Here is a 23,983-nt window from a genome sequence, read left to right as displayed (position 1 = left end):
GGGTGGGCCTGGGAGGGCACATTTCTGAGATTTTTTATTTCAGCTCAGGAAACATGGGACCAACAGTTTACATGACATTGCCTACATGATAAAAATACAAGAGGGCAAGACAAAGAATAAAATGCTATAGGCTGAATGCTTGTTGTTTAAGGTACCAAACTGTCTGTTCAAGCATTTGACACACAGTTCGGACACTCATCGGTACAACACAAGATATGCTATCAGTGGTCTCGTCACAGTCCCCAGGTCCAGAACAGAGGCTGGGAAATGCACTGTATTAAATAGAGCCATGACTACATGGAACTTTCTGAACCCCCAGGAAACTCAAGCTCGCAATTAAACCAAATTAAAAGAACACCTTACGGGCAACCGGGACTGTGAAGAGACAGACATTTTTATATATTTTGTATTGTAATTTGCACTGTATTATGTAGGGGCTCATAGGGCAGGAGCCATCTCCTGTTTCTGAAGTGTGAGGCAGAGGGAGGAGATAATAGAGTATTATCTATATTATATAATGTATTTTATTTGTTTTGTTTCCTGTTTGGACCCCATACTAGTAAATACTATTACTCAAAGGTGGGTTTTGAGACGACTTGAAGGATTGAATGGAGTCAGATTCGCAGGTATACGGGGGAAGAGTTCCAGAGAGTGAGGGTGACATAGCTGAATGCACGGTCCCCCATGGAGTCAGAGGATTAGAGGCTGCGGGTGGGGGTGTCGATGAGTCGCTGCTAACCTCCATTTTGGATTGCTACCCACCCCCGTTTCAGCTCACGTCCACATTGTCCAAGTACAATAATGGCCTACTAACCTCCATTTTGTCTCTTGTCATCCACAGTGGCCAAGCATTCCAACCTGGCGGACGCAGCTCTGGCCGGCCTGGCTAGTAAGGAGAACTTCCGCAAGGTCAACCTGCGCAGCACCAAGTCCACTGAGGTGGTGACCAACAACAGCACGCTGCCCTTCAACAAGCTCATGCTCATCCGCATCAAAGGTCAGTCAGAGGGCAAAGGTCACGAGGTCAGGAACGCCTTTTTTCTGTTCAGAAATTGCACCATATTCTCTGTATAGTGCACTACGTTTTATTTACAATGATTCTTCATTGTAAATACATTTGACACATTTTTTTGTTCATTACCAGTACTCTTGAACAATGCAACAGTGGCACAGATTTCAAACTTTCCAGGGAGTGTACAGTGGCATATATTTTTCTGAAATTCTTTCAGGGTTGTTCCTTAACTAAACTTCCATAAGCATAGGAATGACTGGTTAGAGTAAGTGACTGTCTGGCTTCTAAAGGGGGTCTGTCTGGGTGTGGTCTGCAGGTCGGAGGCACGTGCAGGTGCGTCTGGTGGAGCCCGCTGCCCATTCCCTGAACAGCGGCGACTGCTTCCTGCTCATCACCCCCAAACACTGCTTCATGTGGAGCGGAGAGTTCGCCAACGTCATCGAGAAAGCCAAGGTACTAGACATGTCCACATACTTTTGTAAATATAGTGCATCAGCTTCAAACTAGTGGATTTGGCTATTCCAGCCACACCTGTTGCTGACAGGTGTACAAAATCGAGCACACCGCCATGCAATCTCCATAGACAAACATTAACAGTAGAATGGCCTTACTGAAGAGCTCAGTGACTTTCACCATGGCACTGTCATAAGATGCCACCTTTCCAACTAGTTAGTTGGTCAAATTTCTGCCCTGTTAGAACTGCCCTAGTCAACTGTAAGTGCTGAAGTGGAAATGTCTAGCAGCATGAAGTGGTAGGCCACACAAGCTCACACAAACGAGACCGCCGAGTGCTGAAGTGTGTAGCGCTAAAAAATTGTCTGTCCTCGGTTGAAACACTCACTACAGAGTTCCAAACTGCCTCTGGAAACAACGTCAGCACAAGAACTGAGCAGTCACACACAAGCCTAAGATAATCACGCGCAATTCCAAGCGTCGGCTGGAGTGGTGTAAAGTTTGCTGCCATTGGACTCTGTGGCAACAGTTTGGGGAAGGCCCTTTCCTGTTTCAGCATGACAATGCCCCCATGCACAAAGCAAGATCCATACAGAAATGGTTTGTCGAGATCGATGTGGAAGAACTTGCCTGGCTTGCACAGAGTTCTAACCTCAACCCCATCTAATAACTTTGGGATGAATTGGAACGCCGACTGTGAGCCAGGCCAATATCGCCCAACGTACAGTTACGTTTAAAAGTTTGGGGTCACTTTGAAATATCCACATTTTTGTCCATTTAAAATGACATCATGGAACCGCAGCCTCTGTCTATAATTAAACACAAAAACAATGTTTTAGGTGAACATGTTGGACTGATCCTTAGCCTGAAAAATCTAGGAAATTCAAATGAGCACCATAACCCTAATTTCACTCATTGTCTTCCAGGGTTTTTCAGCACTCAGCTTTGACCCCTGCTACACCACTGTAGCTATGTTGGTCTAGTGTACTTCAAACAGGATGTACTCACCACGACATTCTCCTGGAACGGGTCTACTGTTATCTGATCCTTTCTGATCTACTCACAGGGACATGGGCTGAGCACTCCCTCATTATACATTCCTTCCACCTTTCCATCCATCACTCTCAACCCTCTATTCTACAGGACTATCATTCACTAACACTGTCTGACCTCTCAACATGTTCTCAAATGAACAGATGATAAGGAACTGTTATACTTTATGAACTGTTTGTTTTAAATATATATATATATATTTTAAATATATCTGCATTTTATTGTCTAAATATGATGGTAAGGAAGACCAGCCCAAAATAGTATAGTTTAAAAATATTTATTTTGAAAATGGCAATGTGTAAAAAAATATCTGAATTCTATTTTTAAAGAGTAAAAGCAGTTGTTCAGTTCAGTGCCTGGCCCTCTTCCTCTGAGACTGCTGACGCTCTGGTTCCAAGCTGATGTTCACGTCTATCTGGGGAGCGTAGCGTCTACCAGCTGGGTGCTGGTGAAGGTAGGGCACCAGAGCGCCTCCCACATTTGCTGGTTCAGGCTGTAGCGTGGGGAATGGACAGAGGCGGTGGCCAGCATGGAGTCCACCACCGAGTGGTAGATCTGCTGCTACACTGGGACGCAGTGACCGTGGATCATTAGGAGCTCCTCCTTAGCCTCAGACCTGCCAGTGGGTCTCCTCTCTGGTGACGAGAGGTGATGGGTATGGGACGGAAGTCTGGGAGCAGTGGTTTGGACAAACCTGTTCTCCAAGGACTCCTTGAGCTTCCGCAGGTTCTCCTCCTCCTCTTCTGATGAGAGAATTGTTTCAGGGTGGCTCTCTAACAATACAGCTGTATAATATGGTGACATGACATACCTCGGGCCATGAGAGAAGAGTTGTACAGTTTGGTGAAGAACATGGCTGGGCCTGGGAGCACTAAATCTAGAGGAGCTGCATCACCTGGTCATCGCCCTTGTCATTAAACAGGGGCCCTCAGCCTGGTGACCATGGTCCAGGTGGAGATGTGGGAGACTTGTTCTCCACCTTGGGCCTCACAGTTGTGGCGGGCGGGGACTAGCCTGTTTCAGTCGCCGGTGTACTTTGACCTGGCAGACCAGCGGCTCAACTGTGGAGTTGACTTCACCCTCTCCACTCTGCTGCTGCTCCTCAGTTGGGAGGAACTGCGGTATGTCCTGGTGGAGACTGGAGGTCCCAGTTCTGCTTCTGGTGGCAACTGTAGAGGGTGACGAGGACAGAGACACCATCCTGGGAGAAGGAGGATGGGGAGGAAGAGGAGCAGCTCTCTACCTTCTCACACTGCATTTCCTGAGGGAAAGAATTTCCCCCTTCACATAGCAGTCCTTCCACCGCCCGGAGGGCGCCACTCCTCTGAAGGCAGTACTTTTCCATGATTGTAGTGGTGATCCATCAAGAATCAAAATTCAGCTGAAGTCTTAGGTTTTAGGATAAATATTTAAAGAGTAATGTCGTTTCACAGCTAGTTCTGCTCTGTTTCCGAGTAGAATGTCTCTTTTGGGGGCTTGGTTGCCAACATGCCACGGTTCTAGAGAATGTTGGATGAGTTCTAGCCTAGAGCTACCGCCTAGAGTTTAAAAGTAATGTCAAAAGAGGCACCGGGGCACATAGAAACCAAAGGTTCCATTTGGATGCATTCAGTATTACATTGCTGCCAGTTCTAGAGTTCAGTAGATCAGTTGAAGTCGAATGTTTCAACAGTTGTATGTATTTGCTCTGTGGCCACCATGTGATACAATGTCAACATTCATTCTGAAATGTGTTACTGTTCAGCTCCACACTAGCCTCTCTCCTTCCCCATCCAGAAATCCTAATCCCCCAGACACTTCTGTTTATCCGAAAGTAATCAGTTTCAGTCACGTCAGGAAGTTCGGCGAAATACAAATAATGAATTGAAAAAAAAGTTTTATGTCACTTGCCCGAATGAATACGACCATGGTCTAAGCTCTTTGGCCTGTCCTGTATCCCTAGGCCTCAGAGATGGCATCGTTCGTGCAGGCTAAGAGGGACCTTGGTTGTAAGGCCTCCCAGGTGACTGTGCTGGAGGAGGGCATCAACACTGACAACAAATGGGCTAAGGAGTTCTGGGACCTACTGGGGGGCAAGACCGACTACAGAGGTACATACGTGCTTGTTTGCATGCACACATATACACACACATACAGTGTGCTTATAAATTGTACACACACACCAGTAGATGTGCACGCACGCAGTCTCTCTCTCTCTCTCACACACACACACATACACACAGTGTACACTTACAACAATAAATAAATGTGCGTACTCGCATAAACACATTCTTGTACACACACACACGGTGGACCAGGTCGTAAACATATCCCAGGTACACACTTGAACACAGACCACACACAAACACACATTAGATGACCATATCTAATACACCTCATCACACACACCACCTTCCAACACCCCCTCTCAACACACACACACCATTTCCATGTCCATTTGTGTGCAGGTGCAGGGGAGCCGGAGGAGGATGAGCTGTATGAAAGTGGTGTGTTAGACTCTAATGGGGTCTACGGGCTGCAGGAGGGCAAACTGGTGCCCCACAACGAGGCCTGGGCCTCCATCCCCAGTGTCACCCTGCTCAACTCTAAAGAGGTATACCCCTGTGTGAAAGTGTATGTGCGTTTGGATGTGTGAAAGTGTGTGTCTGACTTTCCTGATTCCCCCTCTCTCTAGGTGTTAGTGTTTGACTTTGGCAGTGAGGTGTACGTGTGGACGGGGAAGGACGTCCCCCTTGGTGACAGAAAGGTGGCTGTCCAATTAGGGAGGCAGCTGTGGAGCGGTTCTTACGACTACAGCAGCTGCAGGGTCAATCCCCTGGACGCCTGTTCAACCAATACTGATGTCCCTGAGTGAGTTGCAAGCTCTTAGCCTGCCCTTTTATACACGCTGTCCAATCACATCGCTCAGTTTTTGATGACCACAGGAAAATTCTAAAGGTCTTTGCCGGGTCATGCCACAAAAACGTTTGGAGTTGCTTGAAGGGCTAGTGTTTGAAGGACCAGTGCTCTCATTTGAACTGAGTGCCACTACCCCGAATATGCAGAGGCAAAGGACTGTCTGCACTAGAGTATGGCAGCATGTGTCTAGCATCTGTTTAGCCATGATAAGTATTTGCAAATGTTGAAGTCTGTGTCAATGGGGCGAAGACACTTTAGATTAGGGCTGGGAATAGCCAGGGGCCTAACGATGATACAATATTATCACAATACTTAGTTGCCCATATATCTATTGCTATTCAGGATTTTATATGTGTTGCTATTCAGGATTTTATATGTGTTGCTATTCAGGATTTTATATGTGTTGCGATTCGATATTCCAAACATGTTGCTCTTGTCTGCTACAGAGAGACATGTCAAAGTTTCGTTGTAATATCATCAAATAATATTGCGTTATGTATTTGTATCCATTTTCTTCCCCCATCACTACTTTAGATGCACCGCACTGCACTGAGTGTTTTTGTTGGTGTCGTTTTCTCAATGTTTGTGTGTATCTGTATGTGTTTTGTGTGTAGGCAGGGTGAGGGACGTCCCAGCTGGGCTCTGTTCGGCCGTCTGTCGGAGCACAACGAGACGGCTCTGTTCAGAGAGAAGTTCCTGGACTGGGCCGAGAGGAAAGAGGAGTCTGCCATGGATGAGGCCAAGGTATGGATCTGGGGGGCTTTATCTCAATTGCTTAAACAGCTGTCCTCAATCAAAAACATAATAATTATTAAGTCTTTTTTACATCAGCAGTTGTCACATAGTGCTTACACAGAAACCGAGCCTAAAACCCCAGAGAGAAAGCAATGGGTTGGGAAAGACGGGTGAAAGCAATATGGTGCATGCTCATCGTTAGGCTGTCTTTCACCTCGTCAGTTCTTTTCAGATCAGTGCAGATGAGGAGACAGGGAGAAGAATGTCTGTGTAGCAAATTATTTTTTTTTTCTTTTTTTTTGTCTCATTACAGTATAAAAAATAATAGATTAATAGAATCCACCCTTTTCAGGCCCTTTTGTCACATTGGGTCGTCATGTTATGAGGCATAATCACATACTTAGTCATACAGTATACGGTCCCATTGCTCTTGTGGAAAGAAGAAAGAAAAAACGAACACCCATTTCCTCCTCTCATACCCATTTCCCACTCTCTCTTTCTCCCCCTCCAGAGCCCTGTGCACTCTACCCTCCGCTCGCCCCTTGAGGCGGCCAAGCCCGACGTCTTAAAACCGTGCAACGCCAAGGCCCTGCTGGACAATGTGGGTGGCCCCGTACGTAGCCTCCTGGAGGGCGTAGACGTTCAGCGTGGCTACGGGATGGTCCGAACGGAGGACGGACGCCAGGCGGAGCTCGCCACAGTGGCAGTGGACGCCTGGCATATCCGGGAGTTTGAGGAGGAGGAGCTGGTGGCGGCGAGCTTGGGCCAGCTGCACGAAGGAGACACCTACGTGATCCGCTGGAAGTACTCGGTCACCACTGTGGGTGAGTAATGTTGTCATACGAACGTCATAAAAATCTACTAAAGGTGCTGGGTGAAGGGCCACTGTGGGTGAGTCACGCTATTAGATGTAACGTATTGTATCTCTATGGGGGTAGAAGTAGTACCGCGGGTTGTTGAGAAGAGGGATATTTTTGCACGCTGTAGTTGTTCATAGTTCCAGACGCATGGAGGAAAAGACTATTGAGAAACTCCAGCTCACTGGTAGTGTATCTTGAATATTTCAAAAACAATTAGTTGGATCCCATCAAAGTTTTTGATCAATGCTTTACCAGGATTAAATACACAGTGATAGATACAGATGTTTTTGCCATATATGTGTACCCGTCGGTTCTTGAAGAATAATATCTCATGAGCTGAATATAGCTAACGTCAGCCGTTCAGCTAACGAAGTTAGTCCCAGATGGGTTTTCCAATGGAGCCCTCTTTGTCTGGAGAAGGAAATGAACCAGCGCTGTAGGAGCTGTATTTACTACTTTGTTTCAGGACAAACTGGATCACTCAGTTCCAATGTGGCAATCGTTTGCTTTCCAGGGATTATAGGCTCGAGGTGGCTTCCTTGATCATGCAGGTAGCCAGCCTACATAAGAAACTGGGGGAAACGTTTACCGCTTGCGCATGTTGGATGTATTTCCGTCTTGTCGTTATATCCGACTGGCCGGTGTTTCTCGGAGTTCGTTCGCCAGGGGAGCCATCTCTCCTACCTCTCCTCCCCCATCTGATAGCTGAGTCGAAGCAAGAGGGCGCATGGCAATCAATGATGGTCGCGTGTCACTAGCCGTGGAAGCCGAAGACAGCGGCCTGCTGCAAAGCAGCCACACTCCCAGCGAGAGGCCCTGGAGCCTGATCTTCCTTGCATCTTAGTCACTGGGGTTACCTGTGTCTGCGGCCGCTGTGCCTACTCCTATCCTTCCCCTACGATTTTGACGTTGGCGAGTGTCCGCCCTTGCTCTGGATCGTGCTGGGCTTCTCCATCTGTCAGAGGCCTGCGCCATCTTGTGAATTGTGGGAGTGGGCGTCCTTCTCGCCGGCCGTGATTTTGGGCAGCTCCATGGTAAGAAATGTGACTGTTTTTGCACCAGGAACTATGTCCTATGCCGGAGCATGAGTAAATTACATTACTAATCTGCTCCCGAATGTACTACGGCAGGACATGGACATCGATTATATCGTAGTCCATTTGTATTTTAATGACATTACGAAGTGCAGCTTTGAAAAGTTTAAACTGGATTTCAGAGTTGATTGACTCTCTGCTTGACACTAATAAAATACCCATCATATCCGGCCCGGTGTCCTCTCTGAATTGTGGCATTGAACAGGATTATTTCTCCTCACAACTGGCTATGTGATTTTTGCAGCTTAATGCGTGTAACTTGTTGACAATTTTGATACCTTTTGGAAACAAAACACATTTTATAAAGAGGATGAGATCCACCCAAATAATTTGGGTTCCTGGACCCTTTCACAACATTATAAGGCTGCGTTGAGACAATGACTTATCAATCAATGACCCAAGCTCAGCTCAGTTAATCCCTACCATTGTGTTCCTGAGTCAACATAATGCTTTAACAAATATATATTATACCAAGGACATTGGTAGACATAATGTAAGTAACCTAATTGATGTCTCTCTAACTGCCCCGAATGCCTCTGCTGATCCAACAGCTATTGTATGCAGCAATCATGTCTATCGAACCCGATTTATGCTGTTAGCACTGAGGCATTGTGCCCTAGTAGGAAGTCTACTGTGTGCAGTTCACCCTGCACGAACATAAATAACATGAGAATGTCTAGTTCTGCAAAGCTTCCCAATGAAAACAAACATCCAAGAAAAGTGCTCAAAATAGCCCACATTAACATATGCAGCTTAAGAAAACAAGGTTCATGAAAATAATAACTTGCTACTAACAGATGACATTCATATTCTAATCTCAGAAACTCACTTAGACAATACCTTTGTTACAGTGGTAGCAATGCAAGGTTATAACATTTATAGGAAAGACAGAAATGCCAGTGGTGGAGGTATTGCTTTTTATATTCAGAACCACATTCCTGTAAAGATTATAGAGGATCTCATGTTAAATACTGTTGAATTAATATGGTTACAGTTTCATCTGCCTCACCTAAAGCCCGTTCTTATGGGAAGCTGCTATAGACCACCAAGGGCTAACAGTCAGTATCTGGATAACGTGTGAAATGCTTGATAATGTTTGTGATATCAACAGAGGTCTATTATTTGGGTGATTTAAATATTGACTGTCTTTCATCAAGCTGCCCACTCAAGAAAAAGCTTCAAACTGTAACCAGTGCCTGCAACCTGGTCCAGGTTATCAGTCAACCTTCCCGGGATAGTTACAAACAGCACAGGAATGAAATCATCAACATGTATTGATCACATCTTTAGTAATGCTGCAGAAATGTGCTTGACAGCAAGTATCCAGATCAATTGGATGTAGTGATCACAGTATCATAGCCATATCTAGGAAAACCAAAGTGTCAAAGGCTGGGCCTAATATAGTGTATAAGAAGTCATACAATGAGGTTTGTAGTGATTCCTATGTTGTTCATGTAAAGAGTGTGTAATGAGGAGTAAACAGACATAGCCCTTGACAAATTTATGAAATTACTTATGCCAGTTACTAATAAGCATGTACCCATTAAGACAATTACTGTAAAAACTGTTAAATCCCTGTGGATTGATGAGGATTTTTTTTAATGGTATGGTTGAGAGGGGTGAGGCAAAAAGAATGGCAAATAAGTCTGGCTGCACAACTGATTGGCAAACTTACCTCAAATTGAGAAATCATGTGACTAAACTGAATTAAATGAAGAAGAAGAAGAAGAAACAACACAATGAAACAAAGATAACTGACAAAGATTGATAGCACCAAAGCTTACTCATTCAATTACATTTTGGGAAAAAAGCTACTACAGCATCAGTTGTATAGTTACAGAATGGGTGGAAAGGAATGTTTGTCCTAAATATAAGCATTATATTTTGGACAAATAATTCACTAAACCCTAAACCTCAACTAAATCTTGTAATAAATAATGTGGAAATTGAGCACGTTGAGGTGACTAAACTGCTTGGAGTAAACCTGGATTGTAAAACTGTGTCATGGTCAAAACATATTGATACAACAGTAGCTAAGATGGGGAGAAAACTGTTCATAAAAAAGCACTTCTCTACCTTCTTAACTTCTTTGGGATAGCGGGCAGCATTTTCACTTTTGGATGAAAAGCGTGCCCAGAGTAAACTACCTCCTACTCGATCCCAGATGCTAATATATGCATATTATTATTAGTATTTATAAACACTCTGACGTTTATAAAACTGTTTGAATGATGTCTGTGAGTATAACAGAACTCATATGGCAGGCAAAAACCTGAGACAAAATCCAAACAGGAAGTGGGAAGTCTGAGGTTTGTAGTTTTTAAACTCAGCCCCTATTGAAGTTACAGTGGGATATTGCTTATGTTGCACTTCCTAAGGCTTCCACTAGATGCCAATCGTCTTTACAAACTTGTTTGAGGCTTCTACTATGAAGGGGGGCTGAACGAGAGGGGAATGAGTCAGAGGTCTGCCAGCAGCCTCTATCTCAGTCAGGAGCATTCACATGAGAGGAAGCTCTCGTTCCATTGTTTCTCTACAGACAATGGAAATCTCTGGTTGGAACATTATTGATCATTTATGATAACATCTTAAAGATTGATTCTATACATAGTTTGATATGTTTCTACGACCAGTAATATAACTTTTTGGAATTTTAATCCTTTGTTTACCAAAAGCCCGAACAAAAGGAGGTATATGGACATAAATGATGAAATGTATCGAACAAATCAAACATTTATTGTGGAACTGGGATTCCTGGGAGTGCATTCTGATGAAGATCATCAAATGTATTTATTTTGGCTGTTTTGGGCTCTGAGCGCCGTACTCAGATTATCTAAAGTTTATCTAAAGCTCCATGCATAACACTTGAATTTTCATCAACGTTTATAATGAGTATTTCTGTGAATTGATGTGGCTCTCTGCAAAATCACTGCATGTTTTGGAACTACTGAACATAACACGCCAATGTAAAATTTGATTTTTGGATATAAATATTCACTTATCACTTATTTCACTTATCAAACAAAACATACATGTATTGTGTAACATGAAGTCCTATGAGTGTCATCTGATGAAGATCATTTAAGGTTAGTGATTCATTTTATATCTATTTGTGCGTTTTGTGACTCCTCTCTTTGGCTTGAAAAATTGCTGGGTTTTTCTGTGACTTGGTGGTGACCTAACATAATAATTTGTGGAGCTTTCGCTGTAAATCTTTTTTTTAAATCAGACACTGTGGCTGGATTAATGAGAATTGTATCTATAAAATGGTGCCTATTACTTACTTGTATGTTTGAGAAATGTAGCGAGCGGAACCACGTTCCCAGACAGGTTAACAGCACTATCAACAAGGCAGGTCCTACAGGCTCTAGTTTTATCACACCTGGACTAATGTTCAGTCGTGTGTTCAGGTGCCACAAAGAGGGACTTAAGAAAATTGCAATTGGCTCAGAAAAGGGCAGCACGGCTGGCCCTTGGATGAACACAGAGAGCAAACATATTAATAATATGCATGTTAATCTCTCCTGTCTCAAAGTAGAGAAGGGATTGACTTCACCACTACTTGTATTTGTGAGAGGTTGAAAGCACTGAGCTGTCTGTTTAAACAACTAGCACACAGCTCAGACACCCATGCATACCCCACAAGACATGCCACCAGAGGTCTCTTCACAGTCCCCAAGTCCATAACAGACAATGGGAGGCGCACAGTTCTACATAGAGCCATGACTACATCGAATTCTATTCCACATCAGGTAACTGATGCAAGCAGTAGAATCAGATTTAAGACAAACATAGGCACAGCCACATGCATACACACACATGATAACATACGCACTATACACACACTTACACATGGACTTTGTGTTGTAGATATGTGGTAGTGGAGTATGGGCCTGAGGGCACACACTTAGTGTTTTGGGAATTCTGTATGAATTTAAAAATGTTATTTTTTTAAATGTATTAATTTTGCCGGACCCCGTGAAGAGTAGCTGCTGCCTTTGCATAATACATACAGATAGCTTAGTATATATTACCCGTCTTAACCCGACAAATATTACATTACACCATTGATGTTGTAATTTGTATGTTTGTTTGTTTAATTATTTGTCCTCCAGTGGGTAAGAGGCAGAAGCCGGGGGAGCTGAGTAGTGGGGGTCCAGGTCGGGAGCGCAGCGCCTGTTTCTTCTGGCAGGGCCGTCACTCCAGCGTCAGTGGCAAGGGCACCTCCGCACTGATGACCGTCGAGCTGGGGAACCACAGGGGGGCACAGGTTAGTCCACAGCACCCAAAAGTGTCACTTGTGCAGGGATGCCTAACTATTACCCAGGAAAGTTACCCTCCTGCAGGCTCTCGCTCCAGCCCGAATCTAGCGCACTTGATTGTATGTATGAATTTGCTGTTCAACAGGACCTTGATTGATTGAATCCGTTGTGTTTACAATGGGGTCTGTCTTTCTTACTGGTGGTTAGGTGTTGGTGGCACAGGGCAAGGAGCCTCCATGTTTCCTGCAGCTCTTCCAGGGAGGCCTGGTCATCCAAAAGGGTAGCAGAGAAGATGATGGCGTCAACAACACAGGTATATGCAGAGCTCTAAAGTCTGACCATTTCGTTCGCATACATGCTTCAATATTTTGCTGTGCGACCTGCATATTTTCATTTGGTAGCACCAGTGCACCTAGAAAACAAATTTCCCTGGTAATAATTGTTGTAATGATTAGTCTTCACTCACCTGTTGTTTTGGAGAGAAGAAAGCGAGCGCATATTTGTTGCCATCACGGTTATACCATTACGACAGCTTGTTTGTAGCCGAAACAGTTAAAAGAATTTGACCCCTATGATATGACCTATATTACCAACCTCCTTCTTATGGCAGATCCTACACCTAGTAGGCTAAGGAGCAGGCGTAGGGTTTTTAATTGGGGACTATCTTCATCACAATACGCATAGAAAATAGCAATGTATATTTTCAGAAGCCAGGTGAGTCTCGTGTTCATATTTCAAAACCTCCACGGGCTTTTAGAGTTACCGAATAGCTACATAATAGGCTACACTTGATTTAGGCTACTTTATAGCACGCTAAATGTTTCTGATAAGTGATGAGCAAACAAAAATATAATATTCACCTCCACTTATTTGCCCAGCCAGAGATTAATTAACCAAATACAGACAAAGATTCAGTGGAACTAAATCCGATTGATTATCAGACAATTCACGGGCTTTTGGTCGGGAGTAGCCTTGCCCCGCGAGTGAAGAGCGAAATAATCCACTAGGCTACGTAACACATAGCAAAATGTTTCATGTGCCTTAATAACAAACTCATAGGTTATCTGTAAATGTTAATGTTAATTAAAAGCATAGTTTTTCTCGCAGAGAAACAAATTATTCTTCCTGGCTAGCCTTGATTGGCTGACATAATGGCGGGGCTGGTCATGCCAGATGATGTGTTCTGATTGGCCATGCCACAGGCTACTGTCTGTAACATGATGGGGTCTTCCCTGAACAGTAGTCTACCGCAAATGTTTTTTTTTTTTAAGATAATAGGAATGGACAACTGCAAACGTGTTGCTACAGCTCTCAACAACACTGCTGCCCTGAATTTACCTGCTGTTATCGACAGAGCTCAGTGGGAGACTGTTGATGGACAATTTAATTTGACATCTTTTTACCGTGTAGATCAGTTTTAATATTGCAGATACATTGATGGAAGCCACAAACTAACAGCATAATTTCCAGTCACCACTCCAAAAATTTCTTGTTAACAAATTATAGTTTTGGCAAGTCAGTTAGAACATCTACTTTGTGCTTGACACAAGTGATTTTTCCAACAATTGTTTACAGACAAACACACACAAATAAATGTACAGTGGGTCAGAAGTTTAAATGCACTAAGTTGACTGTGCCTTTAAACAGCTTGGAAAATTCCAGAAAATGATGTCATGGCTTTAGAGGCTTCTGATATGCTAATTGACATAATTTCTGTCAATTGGAGGTGTACCTGTGGATGTATTTCAAGGCTTACCTTTAACCTCAATGCCTCTTTGCTTGACATCATGGGAAAATCAAAAGAAACCAGCCTAGACCTCTGGAAAAAGAAATTGTAGACCTCCAGAAGTCTGGTTCATCATTGGGAGCGATTTCCAAATGCCTGAAGGTACCACATTCATCTGTACAAACAATAGTATGCAAGTATAAACACCATGGGACCACGCAGCCATTGTACCACTCAGGAAGGAGACATGTTCTGTCTCCTAGAGATGAATGTACTTGGGTGCGAAAAGTACAAATCAATCCCAGAACAACAGCAAAGGAAACCGGTACAAACCTTTCTATTATCCACAGTAAAACGAGTCCTAAATCGACATATAACCTGAAAGGTCACTCATCAAGGAAGAAGCCACTGCTCCAAAACCCACCATAAAAAAAGCCAGACTATGGTTTGCAACTGCACATGAGGACAAGGATCATTGTTTTTTGTTTTTTTTAGAAATGTCCCTCTGGTCTGATGAAACATAAATGGAACTGTGCGGATATAATGACCATCGTTATGTTTGGAGGAAAAGGGGGGAGGCTTGCAAGCCGAAGAACACCATCCCTACCGTGACGCACGGGGGTGGCAGCATCATGTTGTGGGGGTGCTTTGCTGCAGGAGGGACTGGTGCACTTCACAAAATAGATGGCATCACGAGGAAAGGAAACTTATGTGGATATATTGAAGCAACATCTCAAGACATCAGTCAGGAAGTTGAAACTTGGTCGCAAATGGGTCTTCCAAATGGACAATAACACCAAGCACACTTCCAAACTTGTGGCAAAATGGCTTAAGGACAACAGAGTCAAGGTATTGGATTGGCCATCACAAAGCCCTGACCTCAATCCCATAGAGAATGTGTGGGCAAAACTAAAAAGGCGTGTGCGAGCAAGGAGGCCTACAAACCTGACTCCGTTACACCAGCTCTGTCTGGGAAGCTTGTGGAAGGCTACCAGACATGTTTGACCCAAGTTAAACAATTTAAAGGCAATGCTACCAAATACTAGTTTAGTGTATGTAAACGTCTGTCCCACTGGGAATGTGATGAAAGAAATGAAAGCTGAAATAAATCACTCTCTCTACTATTATTCTCACATTTCACATTCTTAACATAAAGTTGTGATCCTAACTGACCTCAAACAGGGAATTTGTACTAGGATTAAATGTCAGGAATTGTGAAAAACTGAGTTTAAATGTATTTGGCTAAGCTCTGTGTAAAGTTACGACTTCAACTGTATAGACCCAATATAGGCTATATCTCAATCGATTAAACGTTTTCTGGTGCTCCTAAATTTGTATAAATTGGGAGTACCAGTGCTACTAATTACATTTTGTTATTTAGAGCACAGTGTATGTTTCACATGATCACTTTCTACTAATAATAATGTAATGTATTACATTTATACCGTCTATTCAATATATAGCACTCTTTTCATTACTTCAAAGGTCATCTCGAAGGCTCTTTCAAAACAAAATCTGAATGAGGGATATGGCTAGTAGCTGGGCGATCACTTTTTTTTAGTCACTTGGCACTACTAGAACGGATGCCTTGAGTGCATTAATACACAGTGCTTGTTTTTACCACACGTCTGTCTGTTTTGTGCCACTGAACTCTTGTGCGCCTACTTGAATTTGTCCGTGCGTCTCCCTGTCCAGGCGGCTGGCATCTGTACTGCGTGCGCGGGGAAGCCACGGTGGAGGCTTCCCTGGTGGAGGTGGAGTGTTGCTGTGCCAGCCTGCGTTCCCGTGCCACCCTGGTTCTGCTGGATGCCCACCAGGGACAGCTCTACCTGTGGCACGGATGTAAGTCCCACGCCAGCGCCAGGGAGGTGGGCGCCAGGGCTGTGGAAAGGCTCAAGCAGAGGTGAGTATCCTATACCGTTTGTTTATGCGTCTGCAGTCTGCTTTATTTTAACGTAGCAACTTTTCAGCTCTGACCAAACGTAAAGCAATCACATTCGTTTTCAGGCTCTGACTAGTTTGGTGTGCCGTTCGTTTAGTTTATGTATACAAGTTAATGTGTGTGTGTGCCTGCTTACGTGTGTGTCTACCAGGCATCCTTCTGAGCTGGGCCTGAACAGTAACAGCAGTCTGAAGGTGGAGGAGGTAGAGGAAGGCACGGAGCCAGTTGGGTTCAGGAATGCTCTGGGACAGCAGGACAGGAAGGCATACGACTGCATGCTCCAAGGTACCGTACCACTTCTAACAGTAACATTTTCACACTCCTTATCATATCGCATTCTGACTATACTGTAACGCACGTTTAATCGCTAGTCTTACCGTAACATAGATATTCCTTACCGTAACAGGCTCCAATACTGTAACATACAATGCATTCAGACCCCTTAACATTTTCCACATTTAGTTCCGTTACAGCCTTATTCTAAAATGTATTTAAAAAATAAAATCCACATCAATCTACACACAATACCCCATAATGACAAAGCAAAAACAGGTTTCTTTCTTAAAATAAAAAAAAATAATTTTACATTTACATAAGTATTCAGACCTTTTACTCAGTACTTTGTTGAAGCACCTTTAGCAGCGATTACAGCCTCAAGTCTTCTTGGGTATGATGCCACAAGCTTGGCACACCTGTATTTGGGGAGTTTCTTCCATTCTTCTCTGCAGGTCCTCTCAAGCTCTGTCAATGAATGGGGAACGTTGCTGCACAGCTATTTTCAGGTCTCGCCAGAGATGTTCGATCGAGTTCAAGTCCGGGCTCTGACTGGGCCTCTCGAGGACATTGAGACTTGTCCCAAAGCCACTCCTGCGTCGTTGTCTTGGCTGTGTGCTTATGGTCATCGTCCTGTTGGAAGGTGAATCTTCGCCCCAGTCTGAGGTACTGAGCGTTCTGGAGCAGGTTTTCATCAAGGATCTCTCTGTACTTTGATCCGTTCATCTTCCCCTCAATCCTGACTAGTCTCCCAGTCCCTGCTGCTGAAAAACATCCCCACAGCATGATGCTGCCACCACCACGTTTCACCGTAGGGATGGTGCTAGGTTTCCTCCAGATGTGACGCTTGGCATTCAGGCCAAAGAGTCCAATCTTGGTTTCATCAGACCAGAGAATCATTTTTCTCATGGTCTGTCCTTCAGGTGCCTTTTGGCAAACTCCAAGCAGGCTGTCATGTGCCTTTTACTGAGGAGTGGCATCCGTCTGGTAGAGATAGTTGTCCTTCTGGAAGGTTCTCCCATCTCCAATGTGAAACTCTGAAGCTCTGTCAGTGACCATTGTGTTCTTGGTCACCTCCCTGACCAAGGCCCTTTTCCCTCAATTGCTCAGTTTGGCCAGGTGGCCATTTTAAGAATGATGGAGGCCACTGTGTTCTTAGGGACCTTCAATGCTGCAGAACGTTTTTGTTACCCTTCCCCAGATCTGTGCCTCGACACAATCCTGTCTCGAAGTTCTACGGACAATTCCTTTGACCTCATGTCTTTGCTCTGACATGCACTGTCAACTGTGGGACCTTATATAGACAGGTGTGTGCCTTTCCAAGTCATGTCCAATCAATTGATTTTTACCACAGGTGGCCTGTTTTGCTTTATCATTATGGGCTATTGTGTGTAGATTGAAGAGGACAAAAATACATTGAATCAATTTTACAGTAAGGCTGTAATGTAACAAAAATATTGAAAAAGTCCATGGTTCTGAATACTTTCCGAATGCACTTGCACAAGCTCCTTACCATAACACAGACTCCAATACCATAACAAACTGACTCCTTACCGCAACACATTCTTACTATACCGTAACGTATACGTCTTATTATAACACATACTCCCTGGACGGTAACACACTCTTAATCGTAACGCGCGCTCCCGCTCCTTGCCGTGACGCGCGCTCTAAACTGACTATATGTATTCACTATGTCACTTTGGATATTACCATCTGCCAGATAATTATATGCTGCTATTGTCCTGCACTAGCTTCACATCCAGGTTATCTCAGTCACCTGTGTTGATGTGGTTGGTTTTCACCTGTGTGGTGGTGTTTGGTCCAGATCCAGGGAAATACAACTTCACCCCGCGACTGTTCTGTCTGAGCGCCAGCTCGGGAGTATTTGAAGGGGAGGAACTGTTGAGCCCGGCCCGTGTGACTGGGGCCGTCATGGCCATGCCCTTCCTCCAGGAGAATCTATACTCTGTGCCACAGCCAGGTACAGACCCCAGGTGGATAGCTCCATCTCTCGCGCTCTTCTTACTCATTCTGTTTCTGTCCACAATATTTCATGCATGCATACGTCCTCTCTCCTTTCTACACCTCTTTGTCATTTAACTCCCTCCACCTCCCTTACTCTCTCTCCCTCCAGGCCTCTTCATGCTAGATAACCGTATGGAGGTGTACCTGTGGCAGGGCCGGCAGCCCGACGACGGAGAGTGTACAGGCTCAGCCAAGATCCGCTGGGAGAACCAGAAGAAGTGTGCCATGGAGACGGTGCTGCAGTACTGCAAAGGTCAGTCAGTGGTCACGAGAGAGAGGGAAGACGTTGACAGAGAGGTAAACAGAAGTCTAAGAGAAAGGAAAAGGAGAGAGTTAAATCTTATGTATTGTGATCATTATTAAATGTATTAGATTCAGCAGAGGCTATATTGACACAGTGCTGTTAAGGTTTTGTGTATTCATATGTTTAAGTAGATGTAGTGAATATGATATAGTAGTGTAGGTTACTATTGATAATGTTGTATGTATTTGAAGGTTGCGGTAGTTGAGTTGACTATTGATAATGTTGTGCTGTCGTATTTCAGAGAAGAACTCTCGCCGCCCCCCTCAGGCCTACCTGGTCCTAGCGGGCTCTGAACCACTGACCTTCACCAACATCTTCCCCTACTGGGAGAGAGATCCCAACATCACCACCCAGGCAAGAGACTGACTGCCCTACTCCCCTACTAATACAATAATACCCTTCTAGTCAGCAATAAAGTAGTTGATTGTGGGAGACTTAACACAAAGGGGGGGAATCTGGTGGTGGATTAATGTTACACTGGTAACCTGAAAAGTGATTGTATTAACAACAACAAAATTTCATAAACCTCCATGTTTGCCGTACAGTACATATTGTACAGGCCAAATTGTGAACACGGTTGTACTTTGACAGGGGAGGGGTTAGGGTGGTGCCTTCCCCTAATGTAGCACGTTGTGTTTTTCCTTTTAAATCTGAGTATGATACGCTGTTGCTGACTATCTTGTGTGTGTGTGTGTGTGTGTGTGTGTGTGTGTGTGTGTCTGTGTGTGTGTGTGTGTGTGTGTGTGTGTGTGTAGGCGGAGGGGGCACGCAACAAGGTGACCCTGGTGCAGGACGCCCTGAACTGGCTGAGTAAGAACCAATACTCTGTGGAGGAGCTGACGGCCAAGCCTCTACCAGAAGGAGTGGACCCCCTCCGCCTGGAGATCTACCTTTCAGACCAGGACTTCCAGGTACAGGGACTTCCTGGAACCAGACTGGGGCTAGGTGGAACTGAAACTATTTAGCGGAGCGTAAAAGTTGTATTTATATATTTAAAAAATATCAATAAATCTTTCATCGACACATTTACAACATTAAAAGACTATGTACAACCATCCAACAGGGCGTAAAAGAACACACAAAAAATCTAAAAGGAAAGACATCATTTGTACTTAGATTAACAGTACATATGGCTTTACAATTGGAGCAAGGTTTTATTGTTTTGAAATATTGGTTAATTTAACAGCATAAAAGTTGTATTGATACATTTTGAGAGTGAACGTGATTGAGGTAGCCGAGTGGTTAGACTCTGCACTGAATATACAAAACATTAAGGACACCTGCTCTTTCCATGACAAACCGTAGACTGACCAGGTGAAAGCTATGATCCCTTATTGATGTCACTTGTTATATCCACTGCAATCAGTGTAGATGCAGGGGAAGAGACCGGTTAAGGAAGGATGTATAAGCCTCGAGATAATTGAGACATGGATTGTGTGCCATTCAGAGGGTGAATGGGCAAGGCTGAACATTTAAGTGTCTTTGAATGGGGTATGGTAGTAGGTGCCAGGTGCACCGGTTTGTGTCAAGAACTGTTAACGCTGCTGGGTTTTTCACACTTCCCAATGGGTATCAGGAATTGTCCACCACCCAGCCAACTTGACACAACTGGGAATCATTTGAGCCAACATCGGCCAGCATCCCTGTGGACCGCTTTCGACACATTGTAGAGTCCATGCTTCAATGAATTAAGGCTGTTCCGTTTAACAAAACAAATTATAAATGATATTTAATCTATGAATAAATGATCTATAGGGAAACTGTTTTTCACTTCCATTTAACCACATACACGCATCAATCTCGAACATGCACATTGTCATCTGTGTATAATTTGTCATAATTCTGAGTGCACTCCATGACTCGAGAGCTGTTTAGAGAACCCGATTGGGTTGTTAGCGAAAATGACACCCATTTATTCATATTACCGGAGTGCTTTGTCTGGTACAGAGGGAAAAAATGAACTGCTGCGACATAATGGTGATGAACATGACTGCTATCACACTTATTCTATTTTCCTATGAATATCTGTTACAGAGGGTCTTGGAGATGACTCGCACCGAATTCAACGCCCTGCCAAACTGGAAACAGAAGAACCTGAAGAAAAGCAAGGGTCTTTTTTAAAAAGTTTTCCTTTTTTGTTGTTGTAAACAAACCAAAAAACAAGAGGACATTTTAAAGTCCATATGGCACCTTTTTCATACTGTTTTGTATTCTGGGGGAAATCATGTTGTTTTTTTCATGTAAACCGAAAGAACAAAACACATGTACAGACTTGTATCTGTTTTAAAACGGTAACCTCTTTTTAAAAATGCCAATTTTATAGACCTTTCCTACAAAGCAATATATTGTAGCCAAATATATACAGTATATGCAAGTGTTACCTTTTGGCAGCGAGGTTATTGTTAATTATAGTGAACTATATATGCCCCTGAATTATAAATATGTATTATAAATGTCTGTTCTTACATGTGTACTCTAGCATTGTCAATTCTGTCAAGAGTGGGAGATTGTCTTTGTGTCTCTTGTGTTGGATGGCTGGGATCAACAAAAACACTCGAGGGTCATTCATACACTTAACCATCACCTAAAAGTTGCCACCAGTTTTTAGAGAAGAAATACTTCATTAGCCATTCTAAGTTAGAGGCAATCTGCAGTTGCCACATACATAATGTTTTTATATATACCCATTGATTCATTAAGACTATCATTTACGAATGCCTCATTAGCTTTGTTCAACTGTCATACCCCATTACAACCCTAAATATAAGCTTGTTTTACCTAATGTTTGTAAACAACATAAATGTCAACAAACACTTTATCGCCTCAAACCATGTTTTAAACTATCATTTTGATATCATGGTCCATAGCTTTGTCTATCAATTTGAGAGTGGTTACATTTCTTCAGCCCCATCCCTCAGCTTTTTACCAAAACACTAGTGGGGTGCATCTTTGTTAAATGTTCAATCTGCAGTTGAAACAATAAGTCTCTTTGTGGTGGTTTCTCCAACAGATCAAGCCTAATCCTGGACTAAAAAGCATTTCATGGAGATTCTCCATTGAGATAGATTTTTAGTCCAGGACAAGGCTTAATCTGTGTCCGGGAAACCGCCCCTTGAGCTTTCAGGTCTCTCTTGCAAAAGTGATTTTATCTCATTGAGACTAACCCATATAAGGGGTGGCAGGGTAGCCTATTGGTTAAGAACGTTGGACTAGTAACCGGAAGGTTGCAAGTTCAAATCCCGAGCTGACAAGGTACAAATCTGTCATTCTGCCCCTGAACAGGCAGTTAACCCACTGTTCCTAGGCCGTCGTTGAAAATAAGAATTTGTTAGTTAAATAAAGGTAAAATTAAAAATAATTAAAAATAGGTTAATACTAAATGGTTAAAAAAATAAATAAACAGGTGATAGATTTTTTGTGGGGTTTTAAGTGTTATGAATACAGTTACACCCTAAGAGCCGGTTTCCTGGACAGTTCTGTACTAAAAACCTCTTTCAATTGAGAATCTCATTATTTTTGGTCCAGCACAACGGTTAATCTCTGTCCGGGAAACTGGACCCAAATCTTTGGAGCGACTGCATGTGTTTGCCAATGGTGTGACTGCTTCTCTAGGACCAAACCTCAGACTGTATTGTACCTCTTCACTATGAATTTCTTGGAGTGTGTGGTGGATGAGTAAGAGTTACAGTGCCAAGTGAAAGCCTACAAACCCTTGCACAGTTTTCACATTTTGCTCCCTGAAACTGAAATCCCCCCCCCAAAATATTCAATAAGTATTTTTTCTCACTGACCTACACAACATACTCCCCAATTTTCCAAGAGAAATTTCATTCGACTTTTTCCATTTTTTTCCATTTTTATTCATACCCCTTGATGTGGCACATCTAAATATGTTTATTTGGAAATTATCTTCATACAAAATCACACATTGTTGAATGAGGTCCATGCAAAAGTTGTGGTTTTCCTGATTTAAGAACAACTTTCCCTGTCTCTGTAAGGTCCCTCAATTGGATAATGAATGTCAAACAGTGATTCAACCTCCGAGCCACACCCAATGAACTTTAAAAGCATGTCTGGGATACATTTTTTGTACAGGCATAGATCAGGGGAGGTTTAGAAATAATTCTAAGCCACTGAATATACCATTGAGTGTTGTCAGGATCTCGTCACTGTATCTCTGTGCATTCTAATTGCCATAGATGATAAAATGCAATCGTGTTCGTTGTCAGTAGCTTACAGTATGCCTGCCCATACCATAGCCCCACCATGGTACGCTCTGTTCACAACGTTGAAGTCAACAAACTGCTCACCCACACAACGCCATACACGCTGTCTGCCATCTGCCCGGTACAGTTGAAACCGGGATTCATCAGTGAAGACACACTTCTCCAGCATTGCTGTGGCCATTGAAGCTGAGCATTTGACCACTTAAGTATGTTATGATGCCAAACTGCAGTCAGACAAGTCCCCGGTGAAGGCCACGAGCACCCAGATGAGCTTCCCTGAGACGGTTTCTGACAGTTTGTGCAGACATTTTTCGGTTGTGCAAACCCACGGTTGTATCAGCTGTCCAGGTGGCTGGTCTCAGACGATCCCGCAGGTGAAGAAGCCGGATGTGGAAGTCCTAGGCTGGCATGGTTATACATGGTCTGCGGTTGTGAGGCTTGGTTGGAAGTACTGCCAAATTCTTTAAAACAACATTGCAGGTGGCTTATGGTAGAGAAATTAACATAAAAGTATCTGGCAACAGCTCTGGTGGACATTTCTGCAGATAGCATGCCAACTGTATGCTCCCTCAAATGGACACATCTGTGGCATTGTGTTGTGACAAAACTGCACATTTTAGTGGCCTTTTGTTGTCCCCAGCACAAGGTGCACCTGTGTAATGATCATGCTCTTTAATCAGCTTCTTGATATGCCACAACTGTCAGGTGGATGGATTATCGTGACAAAGGAGAAATGCTCACTAACAGGAATGTAAACAAATGTGTGTGCAGAATTTGAGAGAAATAAGCTTTTTGTGCTAATGGAAAATGTCTGGGATCTTTTATTTCAGCTCATGATACTAACACTTTACATGTTCCATTGATAGTTTTGTTCAGTAAACTTCTGGTGTTCCAAAACGCAATGATGCTGCTGGTCTGATCGAGGCTAGGTTTTTAGCATCCTCATGATGGGTATAGGGCAGATTTGAATATCATGTAGCCTAAAACTTTCGATGTTACATTAAGCTGGGTGAATGGAATATGAATAACAGTCATCCAATATGCTGTAATAGAAATAAGGCCATGCTCATAAAACATTTATTTTAATAATTGTCCTCCCTAATCAAAATTGCACCTA

General features: G+C 43.4%; 1 protein-coding gene across 4 annotated transcripts in view; it reads left to right on the top strand.

Annotated features, from left to right (window-relative positions):
- Positions 1-21,111, top strand: part of svild (supervillin d) — a 120,963-nt gene extending 99,852 nt beyond the window's left edge. For all 4 annotated transcript variants that reach the window (XM_035746148.2, XM_035746131.2, XM_052486989.1 and 1 more), the window contains exons 15-30: positions 842-997; positions 1,329-1,465; positions 4,461-4,608; positions 4,966-5,111; positions 5,193-5,368; positions 6,031-6,160; positions 6,663-6,975; positions 12,221-12,375; positions 12,575-12,680; positions 15,789-15,996; positions 16,187-16,320; positions 18,137-18,292; positions 18,446-18,589; positions 18,882-18,994; positions 19,396-19,551; positions 20,675-21,111. In XM_035746148.2, the coding sequence (XP_035602041.1) occupies positions 842-997; positions 1,329-1,465; positions 4,461-4,608; positions 4,966-5,111; positions 5,193-5,368; positions 6,031-6,160; positions 6,663-6,975; positions 12,221-12,375; positions 12,575-12,680; positions 15,789-15,996; positions 16,187-16,320; positions 18,137-18,292; positions 18,446-18,589; positions 18,882-18,994; positions 19,396-19,551; positions 20,675-20,761 (2,465 nt within the window). In that variant the 3' untranslated portion in view covers positions 20,762-21,111. The remainder of the gene's footprint in view (positions 1-841; positions 998-1,328; positions 1,466-4,460; positions 4,609-4,965; positions 5,112-5,192; positions 5,369-6,030; positions 6,161-6,662; positions 6,976-12,220; positions 12,376-12,574; positions 12,681-15,788; positions 15,997-16,186; positions 16,321-18,136; positions 18,293-18,445; positions 18,590-18,881; positions 18,995-19,395; positions 19,552-20,674) is intronic.
- Positions 21,112-23,983: the final 2,872 nt, after the last annotated feature.

The sequence above is a fragment of the Oncorhynchus keta genome, chromosome 3, assembly GCF_023373465.1.
Source record: "Oncorhynchus keta strain PuntledgeMale-10-30-2019 chromosome 3, Oket_V2, whole genome shotgun sequence".
Taxonomy (NCBI): domain Eukaryota; kingdom Metazoa; phylum Chordata; class Actinopteri; order Salmoniformes; family Salmonidae; genus Oncorhynchus; species Oncorhynchus keta.
Note: the sequence above shows the minus strand (reverse complement) of the source record. Positions and strands in the feature narration are given on the sequence as shown.